The sequence below is a fragment of the Pinus tabuliformis genome, chromosome X (assembly GCF_031772625.1).
Source record: "Pinus tabuliformis cultivar Carrire ecotype Pingquan chromosome X, CPIR1, whole genome shotgun sequence".
NCBI classification, from domain to species: domain Eukaryota; kingdom Viridiplantae; phylum Streptophyta; class Pinopsida; order Pinales; family Pinaceae; genus Pinus; species Pinus tabuliformis.
In genome coordinates this window covers 1,034,226,966-1,034,254,706 of record NC_142308.1, presented here as the reverse complement: position 1 = coordinate 1,034,254,706, position 27,741 = coordinate 1,034,226,966, and the positions used below count along the sequence as shown (strand labels likewise).

The window sequence follows — 27,741 nt, the reverse complement described above, 5'->3', positions numbered from 1 at the left end:
GGAAAAAACCCAATACCCCTCAACTAAACATGCACTCTCAAAGCTATAGTCTAATTAGGACTTTCATCCATGAAATTTTGTTTTGATCATGCAGGACCATTTAGAGATTCGCATCCCCTTTTTAAAACAAAAGGGATTGCAGTGGAATTAAGATTATTCTGATTTATCGGATTGCAATGTAAATAAGTCATTCTAATTTGTCATGCTACCTTGCATTACTGTGTTCAATATGAAACACATTTGCAACTTTCAAAAAAATTCTAGTAAGTCTGCATTAGCTAAACTAGGTTGACCACTAAACGTACTCTCCTGCTAGTAGAGTATCCTCCTCTGCTGTCTTTACAGCATTATATATCACTTCATGCTTGGTATTTGACCAAATATTTCATGTAGTGCAATATTGCACATATTTGTCAATAGAGGTTGAATTAGTTTGTGAATCCCCCTACAAGTGATACAAGATTCTAAGAATTGTATGTTAGAACATAATGCTGCTTCTGTATGTGCATTGGCCACTATACTCTTAAGTTATAGTACATCCTCATGGGAGTCATGATACAAGCATATACGCTGGATCAAATGGGGCCTAAGTCTGACAAGAAGGTTTAGGCATAATAGAAATGAGTTTAATATCTTTTTGTACTAATTCGAATAGAGGAACAAAGCAAAACAACAGACTATAAAAAACGAGACTATAGGAGAAACGAGTCTAATTAAATGCCCTTTTTATTATATTTTGGTCAGTTTATGGCAACTATGGTCCCATCATGCTAGATGTTCACCAAGGGATCCAGTTGGAGAGGCATTTCTCTGTATAAACTATAGGCATGGTTGTTTTCTAGGTGACAATTCTAAAATAAAGCCTGTAGCATAGCAAAGGGATTGTTGGCCAAGATATCACGGGTTTTGATCCCTGAAAATAAGTCTAATATGTCAACCTAAATCCCCATTGCAGAAAGAACATTACTAGCATAAATTAACTGGATCTATTAAGCACCAAAAAAGGTCAAAAAACTCTAAGCACAAAGCTCTAGGCTTAGTAGATCCAGGGTTAATAAGTATAAATGTATGTAGAGTGAAAAAGAGAGAGAAGGGTTGAAAAACACTCCCGGCACAAAGTCCTAGGCTCAAAAAATCCAGGGTTAAAGATGGATCTATGCTAATAAGTTTGCATATCTATATAGAAAGAGATAGAGAACAAGTTTTTATTTTATGTCAACTTTTTTATCATTACACACACACAAACATAAAGCTCTGGCCCCATCTAAGCTGCGTAGCACTTCTCTCTGTGACAAGAAATGTTGAAGCAGGAAAATATAGACTGAAAAATCAGCTTGAAGCTGTCAATGAAAGTTCATGAATATTAAAAAATCAAACTAAAGTGCCAGTGTACTTTTGTTTCATTTATCAAGTGAAAGTACTGTGAAACCAGCCACTAATAAGAAGAGAAGGTTGTTGATGCTACTTCTCCTTGGCAATTTCTATACTTGACACTATAAATTCTTTCCTCAATATCATATCTTTAAGCCACATTGGTAAATAATACAAGATGGCTGAAACAGTGGAGTACTTACCATAAGAAAACCAACCAGGTGGTTTCCTTCTCAAAATGGCATCCACAGTTTTGTTTGCAAAAACCTCTGTGGAAGTGTTGCCAGGCTGTTGGGAAAATTTGGCACTTTCATATATTGCCTTTTCAAAAGGTTTGTAGAACCTCCACTCTGGATTATTCTTGTACATAATTGAGCAATTGGTCCCAATATTGGATTTGATTGCCCCTGGGGCTACTGTGATAACATCTATCCCAAAAGGCTTCAACTCAAGTCTGCAGGAAACCAAAGAAAATACTGACAAATAAGAAACATACTTAAGAACCATATTCTACAATAAACCAAAACAAGGCAGTCCCTCACAGAAATACTTGGCACAGGTTACAATAACAGGGCATATCTTTTCACCAAATAAACATGAAGCTCGACTGAGAAGGTAATTCAAGGACATAATGAAACTTTGAAAGAATTAGTATACGTGAGAAGCCTTCTATCATATTGCATTTGCCAGGGATCAAAGACAAAACACAATATCCTACGGCAAGGATGAAATGATGGTGTTAGATTGACTTTAGTTTTTATTTTATGGACAAAGAAAAATACTTGAATCCTGCAATGGCAGATTCACTCAGAAACTTCCTTTTCAACTCACAATTAAAACTAGCTGTTCAACATGTTTTACTGGTTACCAGCACATGGGAAGCCTTTACAGCGGTAACCTCAAGAAAGAGGTTTTCGAGGGACCTCTTGATGTGTTCATTGCTAACAAGATGAAGAATCTCTGAAGCTTTCATTTCATCAAAAGCACTGGGCAAACTGTTCTTGGATTTATAAATGATGACAATCATATAGTCCCAAGTTCCAACATCATGGGATGACATGCTGAGCAGCTGGATCCAGCAATATTGAGGAATTTTAGAAGGAAAATACCTGCTAACCAAGGTATGGTGTCTGGACTCTTCTTCCAAGATATATGGCCTCGAGAATCTGGATTGCAAGAAATATGAAGCTCTTCGAGGATAGAGACAAAGTACCAGATAAATGAGCAAAGTGAAAATCGAAAGCATCAACGCAAACTGTCTACAGACAGAATAAATAGGGAATAACATGAAAATTGAAGAAACTAGAACTGGACACTAGAAGACTGGATCTCAACTGATTTGACCAGACCACCAAATCCCCCTCGTAAACAAATCAAAAATTCAAACAAACAGTGGGAAAAGGATCATGCTTTAGAATCTACTTCAGTGGGGTGGTGTTAATGATAGTAGCATCGGACAGGTACTTTTACATAGGTCTATGTGTCTAGAAATGTGGAAGTAATCCAAAGACCTCTAACCTTAGCAAATTACTTTAATTAAATGATTTATTAAAGTAATTGTTTTTTATAAGAAAAGTGAGTTAATCTAATGAAATGCAAAGGTTGTTTGCATTAGTGAATTAGATGAATCTTAACCATTGATCTCAAGAGAAATTGAGATCTAATCTCAACCATCAATCACTTTGAAGACTAAGGTTGTGGATACGATCAATAACTAAGACTTTTAAAAGCAAAGCTAGGTGAAGGCAGAAGACACATCAAGTGAGCACAAGACACTGTGATACAATGAGATCTCAGTGATTGGGTGGAGAAGGACATTCATCCAAGTGTGCAGATTCCATAAGAAGAGAAAAAGGGGCAGCAAAGAGAAATTTCCAGCAGCCATTCAAATCGGGGGACAGATTTGAGTGTTTCAGCAACAGAATACAAGTCGTACAGCTTGCACTTGTGAGCTACAAAGACCGTAAAGCATGAGCAGAGGCAGGTGCAATGCAGGTAAAGACAACAAGAGGTTCAAGCAGTCATTTGTACCACAAGGCTACAGGAAGGAGGCCATACGAGTTGTGTACAAGCCGCATGTGTACTGGTTAAGGGCAGATCTGCCACACATATGCAAGCAGCAGAGATACAGTGTGTGCAGGAGGCCATACAGCTGCAGAAAGTGTAGTATCCCTTAGGGTAAAATTTTCCTTATGGCTAGAAAAGAGCACTTGACAAGTTTTGTATTCTAACTAGCATCACAATATACTTCAACTTGACACTCAGAGACAATATTGAAATGCCATGAGATAGAATGATCATGTATTCAACAGTTCATTCCTATGAAACCAATTCAACAGTACAATAAGTAGTTTAGATCCACAGTCCTCCCAATACAATTGAAATGCACAACAATGGCTATCACATCAACCAAACCCTACTGCTCTAATACCCTAAATCTGACCTTGCATCTATCTTCAGTACTTGTGCCTCCTACTGCCTTTGATGCCACAGCAATGTTGCATGAAGCAGGGACATTTTTTGGAAGTGAAGCACATATATATATATATAGATATATATATATATATATATATATATATAGTATTTTTGTGCATTTATACTCAAAAAGGATCCAAAATACCAAATTAGATGTAGAAGATATGAAAACATGCATATTTGTACATAAATCAAGATAGATATAGCATCCATTGTACATCAATGATTAATTATTCGAGCATCAACCATCTAGAATCTATATTCCTCTCCTCTTGTCTAGCCTTTGCCTCTACTTCGGTTCTCTAGGGATATTAGCAGTGTTGCGAACATCGCGATCAGAATTAAATCGGCAAGGTCAAAAATAAAAATAAAAAAATCGGTAAAAATCGGCAAATACGAAAATATTCTTTTTTTTAATATCTAAAGCATCCACAACATAAAATAAACGCATTGACACATAAATATGAAAAAAGAACTAATATATAAGATGTGTAATATCATTTCTAGTGCTACATCACACATAACAGTGAATCATGTCCAGAATATTAAGTCTTGAGTCACAACTCAGCCTCAAAATATCAACAAAAAATATAATAATGTATCTCATATCATGAGTCATAATGTCATATACAATGAAATGAACCAAATAACTAATACTACTGATTTCCTTTGCCCCTCTTGCGAGAAAATGCAATAGCTTTCCCTCTAGATGTAGATGGCGGTGGAGCTAGCAGTGGACTTTGCTGTGCTCTATAAGGTGAAGAACTAGGAGCTATAGGAGGTAGACCACGTCCTCTACTGGTGACAAGGGTAGGTGTTGTCACCTCCTCCTCCTCCTCCTCCTCTACCCCCTCCACTACTTCCTGCTCTAACCAATCAGGGGCCGACTCCATGATAGGCCTCTCGGCCTCAACCCTCCATGCAACAGTGGTGTCAATCCCATCCAATGAGATGGCCTCCACATCAGGTGTCCTCTCAAGTTGTCTCACCCACAATCGAAGATTGTAATAGACATAGACCATGTCATTAAGTCGCTAGGACTCTAACCTGTACAAGGGTCATAAATTAATAAATTATAAATAATAAAATAATAATTATAAAAAATAATTATTTGATGAATTCAAAAAATTAATTGGAAATTTGGAATATTTTACCCTGTTGCGCTTCTTGGTGTGTATTTTTTCAAATACACTCCAGTTGTGCTCGCATCTCAAGGAGCTATATGTTTGGATGAGCACTCAAATGGAAAGCCTTCGGAGATTGGGTACTTTGCCACCATAGCTTCTCCACCATGCATCTACAACAAATAAGGTAAACACAAGAAAAAACTGAAATTTAAAAGTTGAATCAAAGTATGAACTTGAAGATACAATGAAAATTGAAACAAACTAAAGCTCACTTGGCATTTCAGTCTTCCTATCCACAACAGACGTGTCAAAGCTAAATGTGCTACCAGTCATTCTCTATATCTCCATTTCTTTGGATATTTACGCACGTTCTACTGGAGATGGCACCATCCTCTGAACACAAGTGAAGAATCCATCCATGACCTTAGTATCAAATAAGAAACCACATGAGTAAGAAAATGTGGGGTTCAGGTAGATCCCTGCAACATGAATGGGACGATGGAGTGTATTGTTTCATCGCTCATCAATCACTTCCCATAGGGGTTGTTGTTTCTCAAACCCCTCATCCCCATTATCATCATAATAGCTCTGAATGGATTCTTTGGCCCTATCCATGGCGTCATACAAGTATCCCATTGCAGGCTTGTCTCCATCAACTAATCGAAGAACCTTTACCAAAGGTTCTATAATACTACACACCTCCTGCACTCCCGCCCAGAAGCTTTCCTGGTATTAAACTAACCTGCATATGGCATCTCCCTCTGGTTTGCCGCTAAATGTCAAAGCACGTCACTCTTTTGAAAGAAACATTCTCTTCACGTCCCACATAGAATTCAAGAGGGATTGAAGAAATATGAATATGAAACTGGGAGCAAACCGTGTAATGGCAGGGTGCACCAACTCCTTGTTGTTGGTGAATGTTTTCATCAAATGAAGCACAAATGCATGATTATATATAAATTTTGTAATGTTTTTTGATGATTCAACAATATCCTTAACAAAAATATTTTTTCCTATGTCCTCCAACATCAAATCAACGCAGTGTGCACCACAAGATGTCCAAAATAAGGTAGGATGCCCCTCCATAAGCATCTTGCCAGCAGCATTGTCCATTATGACTTGAACATGTTGTGGACCCATCTCCTGAATGAACACGTCCAACAAATCACATAATAACTGTGCATCTTTGATATTTGCAGATGTATCAACAGATTTCATAAACATTGTCCCCTTGGGACAATTAACCAAGAAGTTAATAAGGCTTCTACCCTTTTGATCGCTCCAACCATCTGACATCACAGTCCATCCTGTGTATGCCCATGATGCCCTAAACTCTTCCAATCTCTTAGTGCAGTCAACCTTTTTATTTTGAAGAATGCGTGCTCTAAAGTCATCATATGAAGGGACTTTGTGCCCTCGGCCAACAATAGCAATAACATCAACTGCGGAATGGAAAAATGGATTGTTCCTGGCAACGCTGAAAGGAATATCACTCCAAAGAAGAAATTTTCCCAACAACTTGTCAGCTTCTTCCTTCTCCCTTTTTTTAATAACTGAAGAGATAGATGGTTGTGCACTAGGTATGGTTCTAGGAACAAAAAATGATGAGGTAGCTATAGGGTTGGGTGTAGATGTTGATGGTGAAGTAGAACCAGTACCACTCTCATGGTCACCTCCCAATCCTGACACTCTACTCCCTATTATTTGACTCTTCAAAGTTGACTTGGACAGTTTGGTTGTCTCTATTTCTTCCAATGATTTGAGGGCTCTTCGGATGATTTTTGGATTTGTATTTGTGCAAGGTCTTACCTCATGTCCAGGAACTTGTGCAAGGTGATACTTTAATCTGTATACCCCAAGTCATGTGATGCCCACATAACTTGCAAGTCAAATTTGATTTGTCAAACCCTTCATTAGGTTCACCAAATTCCCACAGTGGGTCCAATTTCCTTAGCATGTTTGTAACTTTGTTGAACTCTTGAGATTTACTGTAAGATGAAGTTTGAACTTTGAACATTGAACCTAGGACACAAGAAGAATTGCAAGTTAAAAAAATAAAATTAAAATTTACATACAACATTTTGAATTTTTGACCAAAAAAAACCCTCAACTCAATGGAACAATAATGGCAAAAAATACACATTCAAACCCAAGCAAAAATGATAGAAAAAAACTAGGGCACACAAAGAAATTAAACAAAGAAATCTAACAATCAAGTTTTTGTATTTTTTACCAAAATAAACCCTCTCCACTAAATGCAACAAAAATGAAAAAAAAAAAAACACACACACACACACACAATCAAATCCAAACAAAAATCATGGAAAATAAATGGGCGATAGAAACCCAAAGAAAAACAAATAAAAATGGCCAAATTTAATGCCCATACTTCAAAACCATGCTTTGTTGAAGAAACTTGGTCCAAACATGAATTTTTTTTTCTTGGGATGTTAAATTCCTTCACTTTTCTCCTCGCTTGCCCTTGTAGATGAGTTCTCCTCCTCCTTAGCTCTCACTCTTGCCCTCTGTCTGAAAAAAATGAGCAAAAAAAACAAAAATAGCTTTTAGAAGTCGTTGTTCTGTGCCCCCACTATTTTTTCGAGTCGGATTGCGATTTTTTGGTGATTTTTTTAAAATAAAAAAAATCACCGAAAAAATTGACGATTAAATCGTTTCTGCGAAAAAAAACGCGTGATGTTCGCAACACTAGATATTAGTCAACATTGCCTAATTTTGATCAAAGGCCTAATCCAAGCCTTATAATATGGTAGAGAAAGCTTAACATGCTTGATCGATGATTTTAACTTGAGTGAAGGGTACATTTTTGCTAAGGCTGTGACAAAGGAGTTTAAGAATCAACACCAAAAACACTAGGGTACATGTAGGGCCTGGTTCTCTTGATTAAATGCCAATCATATACCCTCATACATGATATAATCTAATGAAATGCCACAATCCCATTGATCCTGAAAACTGTTAAGCTTGCTGAATTTTGAATGGGATAAGAAATTCTATTTTTTCCATATAAAGTCTGATAAGGTTGGAACCACTCTCAAAAATCCAGAGTCATTTCATGATAATGTTAAAAATTTAAGTAAAAGAATGAAAATGAAAAATAAAGGAGAGTGTCACTTTTACTTTATGAATTTAACATTACCATTAGGGAGCATCTAGGAAGTGTCTAGGGAGCATCAAGGGGCCACATTGGGAGTGTTTCGAAGCATAGTTCCTCACATAATAGTTCGAAAATTTCCCAAAAAGAAAAAGAAAAAAAAGCCCAGAGGAACCATGTGAGCAATTTTTGGAACCGTAGCGGAACCGCAATTCAGGCATGCAAAACCATGTCGGAATCACGGTTCGAGCCTACAAAACTGCGATTCAAAATTGGCACAGTTCCAAAAGCCCAAGAACTGCAAAAAAAGGGTGAACCGTAGTTCCACCTGAGGATCATTGACAGATCCGTCTGAGACACGAATTTGCCTCCTGAACCGGGGGAGGGGGACGGTTCTTGCAATATTGAACTAGATCATAAATTGTAAACAAGTTACCTCACTTATGTTTGGGATGATTAGTTAGACAAGCCTATTAGGTGTTTCCAACCCCTAAAGGGAATGACATGTCCCACGTTATCCCATCAATCCATAGGTGGTCATGGAGTGGGAGAGACTTCAAGGAAGGCGCCATGACCATGAGACTTGCTAATACCAATATCCTGAGTGTAATGATGTAAGGAGGGAGCAATCGTGGTGGCATGAGTTACCCCTTTCCTCGGCCTGCCCCTTTGGTGCGCCTTTTCCTTTAATGATTTGTCTTTCAGTGCATAGCTTAGGAGCCCAAGCTTGCTTGATGCTTTTCCAATACCCCTTTAAGATGTAGTAGTTTCTCGCTCATCAAGTTTGTGACATTCAAGGTTCCTTTACTTTAGGTGAAGCATTGAATGCTAGTGGAACTAGGTGATGGCTAATGAGGAGGGCAGAGCTCATGCTAGGATTTTGCCCACGCACTAAACATTGTCCCAACCATCTTTTGCATTTTATCTTTTCTTTCATTGTGGTTTTATATGTTTTTAATGTTCTTTCAGTTGCATCAACCTCTGGAGCCAAGTCTCTAAGCCTTGACTCAAGGATGTGGATATAGTGTGCCAAACCCAATGACCAATGACTACCAACCCAAAGAACATCTAGATAATTGAGAGAGATAGAAAGTGGTTGTTGAGAAATCTAGAGGCAGCTAGATTAGGAGATTTCTCTTTCTTTGATAACTGCTTGTGATGTATTTTTACTTAATTTGATTAGCATCTTCTTTAACTTGATTATTATTGTGTTTTCTATCATCAAACAGCTACCAAACAATGGAGATCAAAACGACAAGAGGACACAAAATGTAGGCTGCTAGCCAAGGCTAAAACCTCTCCGCTTGAGAGGAAAACCCACAAGAATTCTTCTCTTATAGAATCTTCAAATGACGAATTCCAAGACCCAAAACCCTTGACAATGACCCCTCCAAGACCAAGTCAAACTTCCTTCTTGATGAATATTCCTTACACAGCTTAGAGCAACAAACTTTGACCTTCCAGCAACAACTTCGACCCCAACAACTTCTCTAGCAATTTCGACCCCAACAACTTTTCCAGCAACTTCTGTTAGAAAATCAGAAAGGCAGAAAGATTTTATTTGTGTTGATAATTACTTGTGATATTCTTATGTTCTTATCAACTTTATTTTGTGATATTCTTATGTTCTTATTAACTTTCTTTTGTTTTCCTTTTATTTTTGTTTCATCAGGCAATTATCAAAATGAAACATGAAGATCAGGGACACCAGATGTAGGCGGACAGCCAAGGCAAAACCCCTAGATAGGAGAAAACCCAATCAAGAACTCTTCCTTCAGTAGATTCATATGACAGTGAAACAACCAAGACCCTAGACCAACAGACCTTCCTCCTCCACCAAGTCAGCCTTTTGATATGATGCAACAACCTTTAATCTTATTTTCTTGTTCAGCAGCTTCAACCCAACAACATCCCAGAAACTTCGATCCTAGTTACTGCAACTACTGCAGAAATTTCTGCCTCCCAACGTATTGCAAAATTTCAATCTTCCAACATAACCCCAGCACTTGGCATGTGTAAGATAATAGAGAGAGAAATTGACTTCCTTAGCAAGATAATGACCTTATTTTCCTTCGCTAGCCCTTTCCTTCTTCTTCCTTGGAATTCATACCCTTTACTACAACCAGCTACTGCAATTTTACTGCAAATTGAACTTGCTTGAGAGTGTGTGTCAAATGAGGTCAAGTTGCTCCACTATATAGGCTTCTTGTGAGATCGAATTACCCTGATTGAGGCTGACATTGTCCTTCCTTGAGGCCGACATTTTGGAGGAGGTCTAATTGACCTAATTTACAATAAAATAATTTTCTTCTTTGACAAAATAATTCCCAAGAAGGGTTTTTTACAATATGACATGGACAAGGACACTTGACATAAACCCTAGAGGTCTACAATGGAGACCTTGACCTAAAAACAATTGACCCAAGCATGAAACCCATGCTTTAATAAGTCAATTTATTTAATAATAAAATTTCTTTTTCTTTCTTTTGATAAATATATTTTATTATGAATCAAGTATAATTATGAAGACTGAACCTAGTTACATTCTTCAACAACTTCGACCTACCAATCAACTTCCAACAACTTCGACTTGCCCAGCAACTTCGACTTGCCTAGCAACTTCTAGCAACTTTGACTTGCCCAGCAACTTTGACTTGCCTAGCAACTTCTAGTAACTTCGACTTGCCCAGCAACTTCAGAAACCCTAACACAAGAGAGAGAGAGGTCCAAAACTTTGATCTTGCTTCTTTTCTTCTTATCCTTGATTTTCATCTTTTTCTTCTGGTCTTGCTGCTTCTTTCTTCTAGAGATCGAACTTGCTTCTTATTGTGTCCAAATGAGGTCGAGTTCCTTCTTATATATAGGCTTTCCAGGGGTATGAATTGCTTCCATGAGGCCGACTTGATCTTTCATGTAGGTCGACTTGCTTGACAAGGTCTTGGAGGGTCTTTATGACATTTTTGACTCTACAAAAAATTTCTTTACAAGATACAACATGCCCAAAGGGGTCTTACATGTATGACAATGACTCTTTTGACTTCATAATTCTATGACAAACCTAGAAGCACTCAATGGGTGCTTGACCTACAAATAAATTTACCTTGAGCATGAAACCCATGCATCAAGAATGAAAATAATAAATTTCTTTTTCTCTTTTCATCAAATATATAAAATCATGATTACAATAGACATTATGAAGACCAAACCTAGTTACACATTTCAACACTCCCTCTTAACTAGGGAGGTATTCATAATCCATACATGGTACTTGGACATTCTCATACTGAAGAATTCTCATAAGAAGAGTCGGATTGGTAAGCCATCTCATAAGCTATTTTCTCAGCTTATGCCAGTGCATCTCATCATACCAACCAGCATTGTCACATAGCAAGGCCTTGACTAACAGCTCTATCTCTCCACAAGATCATAGCACAATGTTGGCAAGAGAATGATTGATAGACACCATCATAATTGTCTCTTAAGGCACATACCCTACCTGGATGTTCACAAGGTATATCCTTCTAGGACAATTCTTGCCTTGGAATAACACATCCTCAAGGAATTTCCTCTTTGACTACTCTTACCTATTAGATGCCCTACCACATCCTCAAAGATTATCGAAAACCATATGTTTACCGAATCCTCCATTCTTTCTTTAGAACATGAGGACAAGAATGATGTGTCTATCTCTCCCTCTTAACTAGGGAGGATATACACATTCCTATAAAAGGAATATTCCCAAGCTCCCTTTTAACAAGGGACGTGCCCAAGCTCCCTCTCAACTAGGGACTTGTTTCCAACAGCAGTTATCTGCTCTTTGGTGGAGATCATGGTATTATCAGTTGCTAGTAGGGCTCCTTCTTTCGATGTCATGAACTTCAACTTCTTCATCATGGAGCCTTCGTCTTCAAGATCTTCTTTGTAGGGCATCGACCATTTTTTCCATCACTTTCCTTCAATGAACCATACGGTTGAACCAATAGTCATGTCATCCTTTTCTTCATCGGAAAGTGGCCTTCTAGTCCACATCTAGCTTTTCCTTCGTACAACTACCTCTTCCAAGTTATGTTTCTTTCAGGATCTTCCATCCAATTTCAAGAGTAAAAGTTGTAGGTGACATCTACAACTCTCTTTCAATAGCCCTGTTTCAACCCAACCAGATGTTTTCAAAAATAAAAAATGAACATCAAATCAAAGTTACCTTTTTATGATGGCCTTTTGTCATGACATCAACTTCTTGCAGCATCATCATCTTGCATATGTATGGAGGATATACACATTCCTATAAAAGGAATATTCCCAAGCTCCCTTTTAACAAGGGATGTGCCCAAGCTCCCTCTCAACTAGGGACTTGTTTCCAACAGCAATTATCTGCTCTTTGGTGGAGATCATGGTATTATCAGTTGCTAGTAGGGCTCCTTCTTTCGATGTCATGAACTTCAACTTCTTCATCATGGAGCCTTCATCTTCTAGATCTTCTTTGTAGGGCATCGACCATCTTCTCCATCACTTTCCTTCAATGAACCATAGGGTTGAACCAATAGTCATGTCATCCTTTTCTTCATCGGAAAGTGATCTTCTAGTCCACATCTAGCTTTTCCTTCATACAACTACCTCTTCCAAGTTATGTTTCTTTCAGGATCTTCCATCCAATTTCAAGAGTACTAGTTGTAGGTGACATCTACAACTCTCTTTCAGTAGCCCTGTTTCAACCCAACCAGATGTTTTCAAAAATAAAAAATGAACATCAAATCAAAGTTACCTTTTTATGATGGCCTTTTGTCATGACATCAACTTCTTGCAGCATCATCATCTTGCATATGTATGAATCCATCTCCAAGACACATATTACAAAGGTTTACCTTTTCCAACATACCTATCAAGGTCTTCATACCTTCTCCCTAGAGATGTCATGGCTAATCCTTCTTGTTCTTAAATGTTGATCACTTATCTTATCTTACATGACTATGAATACATCTTTCACGAACTCTTCTTTCACCTTCTCTTCACATATTGCTTCCTCGGGATCATCTATACATAGTTACTTCATCATAGGAACTATGAATGCCAACCACCTCATATTCTCCATGAGGTCATATAACATCAATATGTAGAAGAGTTCAAGGCATATTGTCCACATGCCTTCATGTATCTTTCTAAAGGAAGAGTTTCTTCTTCTTTTATCATGCTCATGAGATAGAGCATTCTACGCATTCTATCTACAACCATATGATGACATGAATTTATTTATCTATCAAATATATACATACCTCTTCCTTCATGTGGCCATCTACACTTCCTTGAGGCAAATTCCTTTCCTTGCTTGAAGATGAAAGTACTTCAACCAATTTGACATGCTGCACGTCTTGGTCATCATACCATCATCCTTCTAATTGTCGATCCCACACAAGGTGGAATGTAGACCATCTGCGAGACGCTTCTTCTGAGTTGAGGTGAATTTTCTAGCAAAGATTCGAATGGAGGATCTTAATGATCCTCATTCTACAAATGCTCCTTTCTAATAATGATGATGTATGATGACCTTTCTTTATCTTCTATCTTGCTAGATGACTTTCCTCCAACCATATATATGCTTTCAATGGAGATACCATTTCTATCATGATGATTGCTATAACCATGTATACTTTCTACTTCAACTATCCTTCCATGCTTCTGTGATGATGTCATCTCTATATTGTTATAATGCATCATATCATACTTGTGATGCTTTCTATTCTCATCTATAACTGAAAAGAACTAAGGAGATTATCTCAGTCATAGTAGAGATCTTTCACTTCTTCCTCCTTTGATTTCTTCTTTTCAGGTTCTTCTACTTCTTCGGTGATATGGGCTTCATTTCTTTCCTTTCTCTTCTTGTTGTCCTTCTTGAGTTTGGGACAATTCCTTTTGTAGTGCCCATATTCATTACACTCATAACATTGTATCTTTGACATATCGATCTTCTTCTTTTTCCGAGGACCAAACTTTCCTTTTCTCCTAGCCATGGCAACATATGCTTGAACTTGTTCATTTGATCCAACATCGCTTTTTCCTTCAACCTAGTTTCTTCAATCTTACATAATGACCAAAGTTCACTAAATGGAGTGGCTTCCTTCTTTCCATAGATGCTTGATACATAGTTGCCCCATTCAATAAGTAGTGCATTGAGCACAATGGTGGTCATTTCTTTATCAGACATTATTTCTTTTAATTATTGTAATTGATCTCTTATTTGTGACACCCTCATAAGGTATGAGGCTATCTCTTCTTCCTTTGATACCTTCATTTTGTATAATTCAATTCTCAATGATATAAATTCTCCTGGAATGCTTACAAAAAATAATTCTACCAACTTCTCATAAGATATCCTTCTATTTCTCCAACTTTGCTACATAAGGGATGAGGGAATCCTTGATTCATTCTATGAGGATTCTTTGAGCCCTGATTTCCCCTTTCATATACTTCGTCAGTGCTTGAACTTGCTCTTGAGATGGTTTGGAGATTGAACCCTTAACATATCCAATAACTTCATTCTCTATGAGGATCAAATCTATTCTCTTCTTCCACAAAAGGAAATTTGATGACCCAACCAATTTATTGCTTTCCATATAGAATGAAGTCATTTTGATAGTAGATTCAGACATAAATATAAAGATACTTACTTGTCAAGTGAAGATGCTCATATGATGATGAGATCTTTAACTTGATGCCTTCTTTTTTTTATAATGATTGATGATGTTTTGCTCCCTTGGGATGTAGAAATGTAGAATATGGAGACATCAAGATGCTTCAAATGTGTAGTCCTTCTTGCTTTGAGTGGAGGTAGGGCCCTTGAGGTCTTCTTCTCCTTCCAAGAGTTGTGATGATGTGATCCTTGAGATGAGTGCTCGTCCTTGATGCTTCTTAGTCCTCCTTAATGAATTCTTTGTGCCCGGCCCTTATGTATCCTTCTTCATTGATGTGATCTTCAAGTTGCTTCTTCTCGACTTGTCACGTTAGCTCCAATACCATGTTGAAATCTAGGGGCAGCTAGATTAGGTGATTTCTCTTTCTTTGATAACTGCTTGTGATGTCTTTTTACTTAATTTGATTAGCTTCTTCCTTAACTTGATTATGAATGTGTCTTCTATCATCAAACAACTACCAAAAAATGAAGATCATAAAGACAAGAGGACACAAAATATAGGCTGCTAGCCAGGGCCAAAACCTCTCCTCTTGAGAAGAAAACCCACAAGAATTCTTCTCTTCTTATAGAATCTTCAAATGATGAATTCCAAGACCTAAGACCCTTGACAAAGACCCCTCCAAGACCAAGTCAAACTTCCTTCTTGATGAGCTTTCCTTACACAGCTTATAGCAACAAACCTTGACCTTCCAACAACAGCTTCGACTCCAACAAATTTTCCAACAACTTCGACCTGCCCAACAACTTCGACTTGCCTAACAACTTTGACTTTCCCAACAACTTTGACTTGCCCAACAATTTCCAGTAACTTCGACTTGCCCAACAACTTCCAGCGACTTCAACTTGCCCATCAACTTCAAAAACCCTGACACAAGAGAGAGAGAGATCCAAAACTACGATCTTGCTTCTTTTATTCTTATCCATGATTTTCATCCTTTTCTCCTAGTCTTGCTGCTTCTTTCTTGTGGAGATCAAACTTGCTCCTTGTTGTGTCCAAATGAAGTCGAGTTCCTTATATATAGGCTTTCTAGGGGTACGAATTGCTTCCATGAGGCCGACTTGATCTTTCATGTAGGTCAACTTGCTTGACAACGTCTTGGAGGGTCTTCACAACATTTTTGACTCTACAAAAAATTTCTTTATAAGATACAACATGCCCAAAGGGGTCTTACATGTATGACAATGAGTCTTTTGACTTCATAATTCTATGACAAACCTACAAATAAATTTACCTTGAGCATGAAACCCATGCATCAAGAATGAAAATAATAAATTTCTTTTTCTCTTTTCATCAAATACATATTATCATGATTACAATAGACATTATGAAGACCAAACCTAGTTACACATTTCAACAGTGGTAAGTATGGAATAACCTTAGACGTGTTATATCATGCAGTGCCTCTGCAGTAGTGCCCTTCCTAAACCCTAAGGCCTCGAAGGAGGTCCAACAAGGCTAGAGTCAAAGACTAACCTCCCAAGTGAAGTATGGGAACAAGGATACAATCGAGATCGATCAATCATCTAGTTTGCCCCGTGATTCATATCAATATTCCCATAACATTAAATGAAAGTACATGATTGCAAGAATGGTTAGAGTACCTACAAAGAGATGACCCAACTTCCTTCAAGAAGAATGTCAGATGGGAGAGAGATCTAAACGGAGCAATGGGTGGATAACTGTCACATAATGCCATCTTCTTACTATCATATGGTTATTGGCTAGCTGGCTATCAAATGAGGAGAAATTTTTTCTCCTAAGGGTTACCCACTTTTGATAGCTAACATCTGGCTCCAACTCAGGGACATGTGTTCACTGTAAAGCGCATGAACCATGAGATCAAACAAGGAGTGCATGAGAATCCCAACAATCCCTGATGCTTGTAGACCTGTTACCTATATACTCACGACAACTTGTAATAGCACTTAAGCAGGGTGTTGATCATCACCCTTGAGGTATAGGATAAAAATAGTACTAAAATAAAATGTTAGCTAACAATAAAATGTTTAATTATTATGCAAGCAAAACAACATGAACACTATCAAAAGAAGGATGTGAAATCAAGAACGCAATGCACACAATCTTATGCCAACCTATGCTAAAATGTAGTACATCAACAAAGTATAGTCATACAACCAATGAAGCCAACATGTTATCATATCAATATCATGCCTTTTACCTCTATGCTTAATCATGAGATAGAACAAGTAAATATCACAATCATTAACAATTATCTCATAATACTCAAAGATCGAATGAAAGCAACAAGGATGGGTGGTGGGAAAATTGTAATAGGTCAACCATGGCTCAACCTTGCTTGAACAGATTGAGAATGAAAATGGAAAAGGAAAGAGTTTCAAACACCATTGCATCCTCTCTTGCAACCTGAAGATAGAGTAATCAATGATCAATTTTAAACATTTTTTCCCAATAGCTATTTCAGACATACAACTCTCATTAATGTGACTAGGGACATATTGAGAGTGGCATGATGAAAAAGATTACTTAAGGACAAGATCTCGACAAACTGGTTACCCATCACAACAATCATATTCGAAAGGGGTAGCCAAAGTTGGCTCATCACGTTGATAATCCATAGAATTTGAATATGACTAAGGAATGATATCAAAAGGAAGCAAAGATGGCTTAAACAAATCAGTAATCATATCTTCCTGATCATCATATGATGTGCAAGGCTGGACAAGAACATCAATAGAATCAATATCGATATCATAAATTGGATCCCCGTCAAAATGATAACAATTCACATCCCACTTCCCCTCTTCCATGTGAAGAAAATCATCAATGTTATTCTCTACAGGATTAGTGGGATCATCCTTTTCAAGGGTTTCAAGATGTATCAATACACTCAATAACCATGGAAAAGATAGAGCTTACCTCATCTTTATGTGACAAGGTATCATCTTCAACAAGAACCTCTTCATCACTTACTTGGATCGTGATCTTCTTCATCGGTAAAACCTCATAAAGTCCATGATTTTCCTTACGATCGTCTTCAACGTGTTCCTCTTCAGGATCCAGAAAGATCTATTCTTCTTGCTCACTATAGTCTTCTTCGTCATTTTCCTCTTCTGCTTCTTCAAATGGGTCTAAGAGGCTTTCCTCTTGAAGGGCCTTAACCAAGTTTTGAAGGGTATCTTCATAACTTTGAAACATTGGCAATTTGGCCCCCCATATTCAAGAAATTTTTCAATAAACACTTTAATAGAAGGTATGCTTTTAGGTTCACAAAAATATTTAACCCATTCACTTTGATTTTTTTCAAGAGAATTAATGGACAACCTCATGAGAGCAACCTCATGCATCATATTGATCTCTGAAGTGTATTTGAGGAATTTTACCACGTGATCAATGGCTAAAGAAGGATCACCATCAAACTTTGGAGCATCTATCATACAATTTGTACCAAAACGATTAGGATATCCAGAGATATCCTTAACATCTAGAGTAAGCTACAGTTCATGCGAATCCCAAGCAGCCATTTTCTCAAATTTTGAATATTACACAACCGTGGAGTCACCAATGTGAACTTAAATGCCTTAAAAGATGCTTGTTTCACCCTACAAGCATGGAATCTTTTAAGATCAATGAAAAACTAGGTCTTTGTTCTTCCAATAGAGTCACCAATTAGAAATTCTAACTTAGGCTTTGGGGTGTTCTCATCAACTGAAGCATAAACTTCATATCATGAGAAGGCGGACTCAAATCCTCCCTGGCTTGGGACTAGTACCTACAGACCTGTTATAGGTTAGGGTTTGATGGATTTTCGATTATATGGCATGCAATGTCATATAACAGCTAAAAAAATAGCCTTACAATGATAAATCAATAAAGAAGCAGGACTATCAATTAGATATGCGAGGTTAGAGTTTGCAATTGAGATTTTATGACTAAAACATGCATAAAACAACAATATAAATGATGATGCCAGCTCTAGAATTAGAGTTTATAATGCAATTAATGCTAGATTTTGTTGTTTATCAATTATTAAATTCAATCCCTACTAGATGGGCAATAACACAAAGTAAAATTACTTTTTACCAATATTTCAAAGAAACCCTTACCCTAACCCTAGATATTTAAAATTTCCTTACAGATGAGTACTCCTTGCAACGTGAGTATAACTTGCTTTATGTTTTTCTAACACCCCTTAAAGATGTAGCATTTTCTTGCTTATCAGCGTTGGGACATTCAAGGGTTCCTTTTAGATGTAGCATGATATGTTGAGGAACTGGGTGATGGCTAATGAGGGGGTAGAGATCAGGATTGGCTTTTGTCCAAGTGCTTACTATGTCCTGGCCATCTTTTGTATTTTTGTTTTTTTAGTTGTGACTTCATATGTTTTATCATTCTTTCAGCTACATCAACTTCATGCAACAAATTTTCAGGCCCCAACTCAGAGATGCAGATATAAGGTACTAGTCCCCATGACAAATGACAATCAACCCAAAAATTGGATGTAGATAATAAGGGAAATATGAAATGTGGTAATTATGGATTACCTTGGGCACGCTACTTCAATTGATGCCTCCTATTAGTGCCCCTCTTGAAGGAAAGACATCAGGGAGGTCACACTGGACTAGGGGCAATGGATAACCTCCCAGGTGACGCATGGGAACAAGGGTACAACCAAGAGCAATTAATCATCCAACTTGCCCTGTGATCCATATTAGTAATAAGTATGCACCAAAACATTAAATGAAAGCACATGATTACAGAAATGGTCAATGTACCTTCTCATAGATGAGCCACCTTGGCTTCAAGAAGCATGACAAATGGGAGAGGGCACTGACCAAAGCATAAGCAGGGAGCTCTAATGTAAAGCTATCTGTGGGTCATCATAGGGCTGCTGGCTGGCTGTCAAATGAGGGGTATTGTTTTCTCTTATGAGCTACCTATTTTTGGTGGGTAACAGTTCCAAGCAAGAAACTAGTGACATCAAGATTCTCGAGCTGGCAATTATGGAAGTACGTCTGGTGCTTCAAGTTGAGCAGGCAATTATGGAAGTGCGTCTAGTGCTTAAAGTTTGCCAACTTTAAGCACTAGACAGAAATGCCATTATGAGCTTGCAGGAATTGCCTGGAACTATCTTGGGCAAGGCCATAACAATGAACGTTATAATGAACTTGTATGGATTTTTTGGAACCATGAAAGGCAAGGCTGAAACCATGAACATCATTAGAGTTTGCAGGGACTCCGCAGAACTATCAAGGACAATGCCCGAACCATGAAAATTGCCTGAAACCATGAAAGCAAAAGTGGAACCATGAAAGTTTCATGGTTCCGGCCCTGTCCCTCCACATAGTCTCAAGTTCCAGGCAATCTGTAGAAGCTCATAATGGGCCGGGTTTCTGTCTTGTGGTTAGGTTTGCCCGTGTTTTATACCCAGCCAAGGATCAAATCCCTATAAACACGTTTTACTGTTCACCCCTTTGGGGTCGTTTTGCCTGTTCAGTTCGTTGGTTGTTGTTTCATGTGATATAAATCAGAGGCAAATATCGCTTAATAGTACTCACCAGTGACTTCTTAGCTTCTTACAATAGATCTTGTGGGACTGTTATAAGCCATCGACAATCCATTGCAATTCTCCTCTGAGTGGAGATGGAGATGGGTACGTTTACTTGGGAAGAAAATCTAAACAAACCTTAGACAATCCGATAAAGCATGAACAGCTGCTTTAGAAGCGTTGTAAGCACCACCCCACGGTACAGGAGTCAACGCCGCGACGCTTCCAACATTCACTATTTTGCCCTTCGCCCGGGATATCATATGAGGAACCGCCGCTTTTATAACACGCATTACACCTGTAAAATTGAATAGATCACATAATATATATTTCCCCTAATTTCTTTTCAGTAATTATGACCAACTGATTTTTGTTTCAGGGAAGGCAGCCCACATACCATATACGTTAGTGTCAAAAGTGGAATGGAGGATTGACAAGGGCAGCTCGGCAAGGGGACCGACACAGGGCACGGCCGCGTTATTAATAAGGATGTCTATACGCCCATGCTTGTCCACCACAGCCCGCACTGCGCCGGCCACGCTCCGGTCTGAGCAGACGTCGATCTCCAATAGGTGAATACTGGGATGCTTCTTGTCGAGGCCTTCCATGGATGCCAGGGATCGAGACGTGGCCACCACTCGGCATTTCCGTTGAGCAAACGCAAGAGCCAACGCATGCCCAATACCTCCGACTGTGCACCCTGTGATTACCACCACATCCTCTTGGTCTGCCATTGAAATTCAAGATACAATCCTGATCCTGTGTTAAATTCAAGATTCAGAAGCCCTTCCTGTTCCTAGGTGCTATGTAGATACCATTAGCAGGTTTTGACAGTGGGTGCCGATTTCTAAGTGCACGAGACAGCCGAAGCTGAAAAACAGCCATTTAGAAAGGACACTCGGAAGAGGTGGAACCAAAATGCAAGGGGGCAATAAATTCATGCGTCTACCTTGCTAAAAAAAAATAGGATAAGTGTTTTTGTCATGTGCCTGACAAACATGAGTATATTTTGTAGCTCATTTGGTGATCGATTTGATTCTAGTTTGAGACTGATATTTCATCCTTGCTGGCAGTGGCAGGAAAAAATCCCCATTGAAGTACTCACGTGTACGGAGTATCAGAGGAAATGACAAACGTGCCCTGTTTCACAATCGAGGCCAAATAAACATCGAGCGCAGCTGCAGAAGGTCCAACGGCCTGTATACCACCGGCTACAGCATTAAATTCTGCGTAGCGCGCTGGATGGACAGGGCCGGCATCGACGCGTACGTGAGGTTGGAGAATCATCTTCCCTCGATGATTCCCTACCATGATAGCAAAATTTGAATCTAGCTGAATGTAGTCTAAGGAGGCCATGTTTTCGGCCATAATGTTGAAAAAAATTGGGTGATTTAGGGTTTTTGTGGTGTTAAATTTATTTAGACATTAAAAAACTATTAACACTCTTAGAATTCACATTCTAACTAAAAATGGAGTTGTTTATAATGCGACTTTTTGAGATTTCGGTGACGGAATCCGGCGGAAGAAATTGAGATGAAATCATGATTTGTTGCAGTTAAAATGGTTTTTTAACTGCATATTCGGATTCAGCACCCTGAAAAACCCCTGGGACGGTTTCATTGTGCAGAAATTAGCTATCAAACTTGGATTCCAATAAATTACTGCCGGATTTTCACCGAAAAAAATCGCCAAAAAAACTTTCAAAAAATCGCGTTAAAGACTACTCCACTAAAAATTCCCTCTCCTAACATTCCACGAGCCAGCTGACGACTTCTTTGTTTAAAATTCTTTTCAAGAAAGGATAAATTGTTCTTTCTATTAAAAGATACAATTAAGTCACAGGTATAAATTCTGAAAATTTCAACCAATCCTGACCCCACCAGAAAGACTGGAAAATAAGTTTTCTCAAATAAACCGCCATCTGAACCTCTGTCAAGCAAAACAACAAACAACTACCAAAATTTAAAAGCGGATGAGCCCTGGAATCAAAATTCTGTAGGTGCACAGACCCGCCGCGGTTGGAAAACATTGATAAATCCAACCACCAGCATTAAACTCAGAACCTAGTGTCTTCTATAGAAGTGGGCGTTTCCTCTTCTGGAGAAGTCGGCGGTAGTCGGCAGATTACTGTAGAATTTACGGCTATCAGTGTGTATAAATTTGTATGTTTGTTAATACAATGATGAAGCTCTTCCATGAGTCTTCCAGTTTCTAAGTTGGTATCAGAGCAATGTGATCTGTTGTGCGGTGATTTAAGTTCCTGAGTCATGTTTCTAATACCCGCCACATGCAGCACCTACAGCATTGACCTAAGAAAAGATCTGCAACACCGACATGATTGACATGAGGAAAAATCAAAGCAGGACACTTAAATCCATGTACATCAGCAGAAAACTAAGCAGGACACTTAAATCCATGTACATCAGCAGAAAACTAATAGAGGTGGAGATTTAGAAGCGGATGATTTTAAGGAACCGAGAGGTGCCTTCTCCACTGAAACTGATTATCCTGATATTTTTCCAAGATTGTGCCTTCATCTACTTAGAGGCCTCTTTTGGAAAGAGCATCAGCCATGCAGTTTAATTCTCTGTAAATATGCTGGAACAAGAACTACTGGAAATGGACTCTCAGAGCTTTGCTTCTCTCCTGCCAGCAGAGTAAGTCTAACCTTTTAACTGATAGGTCCCTTTAAACTATCCTGAATCTCCTTGAATATGTATTCCTTCCCCTAAACAAACGCACAAACAATCTTATCATTAATTCAAGATCCAAACATGAAGGTCTGAAGCATGTGAGATCATACGTAGTCCATTACTTTTAAAGCAATTCAAGATCCAAACATGAAGGTTTGAACAATCTTATCATTAATTCAAGATCCAAACATGAAGCTCTGAAGCATTTGACATCATACGTAGTCCATTACTTTTAAAGCAATTCAAGATCCAAACATGAAGGTTTGAACAATCTTATCATTAATTCAAGATCCAAACATGAAGGTCTGAAGCATTTGAGATCATACGTAGTCCATTACTTTTAAAGAAATTCAAGATCCAAACATGAAGGTTTGAAGAATTTGAGATCATGACATACAGGTTTGAAATGCCAAGACACCAGGGCAAATTTCATGAACTCGCTTATCCAAGAAGTGGACAAAATCTGATTTTGACTGCATTTTGTGTTTACATCGTTGATGCATATTGTATTGAACTCGACGGTGGAATAAGGCGAAAATTCAGAAATATAGATTTTGGAATATCTTAAAAATTAAATAGATATATATTAAATTAAATAATGAATTTTGTTTATATTTATTTTATTTTTAAAATATTTCAAAATTTACAATATGTAAATTCCACTTTCATGGGTTCACTATAATATTATGCATCAATTTTGTTTACTCCATGGGTGACCTAGTTTATGTGTGATTTGATATTTAAAATATTTCAGAATTTGAAATCAACATGTGATATTTAAAATATTTCAGAATTTCACATCAACCCGAGTTAGTGAATTATAATGATAAAAACTATCTTAAAAGGCATTTGAACTCAATTAAACCTTGCATTAATTTAGTATGAGCATTTTACAATTAGTTACATTGCTTTTGCTTTCGACATTAAAATTAATCCCAACTTTCCATTTAACATTAGAGCTAACTCCAACTTAAACCAAATTTTTATACATTAAACCATCTTATCCCATTCAAAAAAATATAAACTTGAGTGTATTTTATTTTTTTAAGTAATTGTAATTGTTACAGTGTATTTTATCTTTTTACCTAATTGTAATTGTTAGTGTAACAATGCAGTGAGTTTTGAAGATCACTTATACGTTAACCAAAACCAGAGAAATAATTGCTAAGGAGCTAATCCCTGCTTTAAGTTGGTAAATTTTGCAAGAGGTCCACTGTGTTAATAAATTACTGCAAATTAACACTCCAAGATGAGATAGAGACCAGATCCATATTAAACTGGCGCTTTCCCAATTGACTTAGATGCCTCATATGCACTGCCTAATGAGCCGCCTAATTCACCTTCCTGACATTGTTTCCTAGTCTTATTTTCACTTTAATGGAATGAGCATATTTAAACTTAATTCTAGTCAAAAAAATTATTATTATTATTATCTAATTTTAAGGTCACGACCAAGCCACACACCAAATTGGTGTATGAAACTCCATCTCCTAATTTAAGTCACTAGTTTCAATTTCATCTCTCAAAAACTTATTATTATTATTATCTAATTTTAAGGTCACCAAATTGGTGTATGAAACTCCATCTCCTCAGTTTCAATTTCATCTCTCAAAAAATTATTATTATTATTATCTAATTTTAAGGTCACCAAATTGTTGTATGAAACTTCATCTCTCAAAAAATTATTGTTATTATTATCTAATTTTAAGGTCACCAAATTGGTGCATAAAACTCCATCTCCTCCACACAACTATTTGACTCCTAAGTCACTAGTTTCAATTTCATCTCTCAAAAAATTATTATTATTATTATCTAATTTTAAGGTTACGGCCAAGCTAGACACCAAATTGGTGTATGAAACCCAATGTTTCAATTTCATCTCTCAAAAAATTATTATTATTATTATCTAATTTTAAGGTCATGGCCCAGCTAGACACCAAATTGGTGTATGAAACCCAATCTCCTCCACACAGTGATTCGATTGTTAATTCAAAAAAGGCATACATACTCTATCCCTTTTTGGTTTTGAACCTATGACTTTTTAGAAGGAAACACATGATCTTAACCATTAGGCCCACTCAAACTGTATTTTACTAAAATTATTTTTGCTTTTGGTAAATATGGATCCTAATCTCTCCCGTGGGAATTGAATCTGGATCAGACAGGTCGCAGACCTGTACCAAACTATTTGATGTCTATGCCATTCTCAACTACCAAACTGTTTCATATGTCTATGACATTTTCCAAGTTGAGCGCACAGTTATCATTTTCCACGTCGAGCATTACCTTGAGGTCGTTCATGGAAAGTGTTTTTTAGGCACGATAGAGCACGAAGGCATCTGAGGACTATACATTGGATATTCCACGACAAATATCATTGTGGAAACCCATCTATGCCTTGTTATAGCCTGTTAGCTAGCGCACCAAATGTTATTTACCAGTAATGCCATCACCTAGAGAAACATTTGAGAAAAACCTGCATCTACTATGTAACGTCTTTTGAGGTTCATGACACACTTGGTTGCAAATTGGGCGTTTCACAGAGGGTGAGGACATGAAACTCCATGAGTATTTTCTGCAGGAAGTGAAAGTTGAATCTCTAGTAATAGCATTGACAAGGTTCACAAGGCTCCCCGGGTTGTGACAACCAAGGGTGCTTGGTGCTACACATTGTAGAAACTCGAGCCCCTGTGCTTGCGTTGTTCACAATATTTCTAGTTAGGAGCGATGACTCTGGAACAACACCACTCCTTTCCAATGGTTCTATGCCACCTCCCAGGCTCAGGGTCTGTGTAATCCATTAACAGATTTTCTTTCTAGCTTGCTAATTGAAGATTGGTTGTGTATGTTAAAAAATGATAACAATTAATGTAAATGATATAATTATCTGGTTTAACCTTTAGTTTTTATAACAAAAGGAAGTTATGTAACAAAATAGCCCATATTAATTGGTGATTGTCCGATAGGTTGGTTGTAACTTGGAAAGTCGTTTTTTGAGCAATAAGAATTTCAATCCCTTTCCCCGTGGAGGTTTTCTTGACACACTGTCAGGGTTTTACCATGTAACTCCTTGTGTTATTTTTTGTGATTTCAGTTCCTATTTTTATGCATTTTTTTCTTGTTTGAACGTTAATGACTACAAAATTCTGCAAGTCGTATCAGAGTGAAGTTGTGATGGTCGTCAGGCAAAATCTACTCAATAGGAGTTATAAGAGGCGTGAGAGGTTGCAATTAGGGATTCACTTGAGTCGCCAACGGAGACAAATCGCACCGCCAGCGTTGAAATCTTTTAGTGACAGGGAAAGTCGCAAAGGAGGTTGCATTCTTGGAGGTCGTATGTCTAATGTCTTGTGACGAGTAAGCCAAACCGGAGTAAGTCGAGCCACAAAGAAGAGCCTGGGGCCCACAAAACAGCCATTCGTCTCTTTTCCATTGTGCGAGCCACCACTATGTAATTTTTTTTAGCACCTCCAAGCCATCAGCCAAGAGTAGAGTCGCTCAACACAAAGTGATCCGAGGGACCTTGTCAACTTTAAAAAAAAAAAGGAGCTTGCCTCTAAGAAAGACGCAACCATAGGAGAATCTGGAGGCTGGAGGCCTCATTCCTGGAGGAGTCTAGTTAAAGGAGGCCGCATTTCTCATTTTGGACAGTAAGAAATTTGAAGCAGTCACCCTGGTAATTTTTTTTTTTACTTGCAGCAAAAATTTAAAGAATATTTTTCTGGAAAGAAAAATTCTTTGTAGAATTGTTTAAAAAAGAATTTTGGAGTGATAATCATCATTATTGGGTTCTAAAATTTTTAGTCAGATTAAAGAGTCTAAAGTTAAAAAAAAAAAAGGAGAAACCCTAAAAACCAGAAGGAAGAAATTTATTTGTGGAAATTGCCATTAAAACAGGGTTATATATATATATATATATATATATATATATATATATATATATATATATATATATATATATATATATATATATATATATATATATATATATATATATAAAGGGAACATAATTCAAATTGTTAACCCTAGCATCAGAATTTATGAAAGAAACCAAAGGAAAAAGAAAATCAGAAAAAACCCTAGTTGAAAGAAAAATTAGAAAGTAGAAAAGAAAAACTAGTATCAATTTTTTCTTTTCAAAGAGCCTATGTAGGAAGAAATGGAAAAAATGACTAATGTTAAGTTTGAGGTGGAGAAGTTCACCGGCAAGAATAATTTTTCATTTTGTGGAAACTGAAAGTAAGGGATTTGTCAGTGCAACAAGGGTTGCACAAAGCTTTAGATGGGGTTAGGAAGAAAAACCTGTTGGCAGACAGATTTGGATTAGGGGTACTTGGAGGCCCGAGCTCTCAGTACCATCGGGTTATGTCTGGCAGATGAAGTTCTCTTCAATATTGTTGAAGAAACCTCAGCAGCAAGTTTGTGGGGGAAGTTGGAAACATTGTATATGACCAAATATTTAACCAACAGAATTTATTTGAAGAGGCAACTATATAGCCTTCGGATGAAGGAGGGTACTAAAATTGTAGAACACTTAAATGTTTTTAATACACTTATTTTCCAATTGTCAGATATGGAAGTTAAATTTTAGGAAGAAGACAAAGCTATTACCTTGTTGTGTTCCTTGCCCGAGTCATGGGATCAGTTGGTGACTTCTATCATTTTGAGCACAACTGAATCGTTGAAATTTGATTTTGTTGTGGAAGCTTTGTTATCTAGAGAAGTACAAAGGAAGTCTAGCATTGAAATT

At 37.5% G+C, this 27,741-nt stretch overlaps 1 protein-coding gene and 1 long non-coding RNA gene across 2 annotated transcripts; both read right to left on the bottom strand.

Moving 5' to 3' along the window:
• Positions 1-1,315: 1,315 nt before the first annotated feature.
• Positions 1,316-21,581, bottom strand: LOC149143291 (short-chain dehydrogenase ptmH-like). Its single transcript, XM_089449212.1, has 3 exons — positions 20,696-21,581; positions 20,437-20,596; positions 1,316-1,825 (listed from the first exon to the last, which is right to left on the bottom strand). The coding sequence occupies exons 1-3, from the start codon at positions 21,030-21,032 to the stop codon at positions 1,462-1,464; spliced, it is 861 nt and encodes a 286-aa protein (XP_089305338.1). The 5' UTR covers positions 21,033-21,581; the 3' UTR covers positions 1,316-1,461.
• Positions 4,557-5,825, bottom strand: LOC149143292 (uncharacterized). The gene is made up of 2 exons (XR_016264926.1): positions 5,001-5,825; positions 4,557-4,893 (listed from the first exon to the last, which is right to left on the bottom strand). It is a non-coding gene; the product is annotated as an uncharacterized LOC149143292 (long non-coding RNA).
• Positions 21,582-27,741: the final 6,160 nt, after the last annotated feature.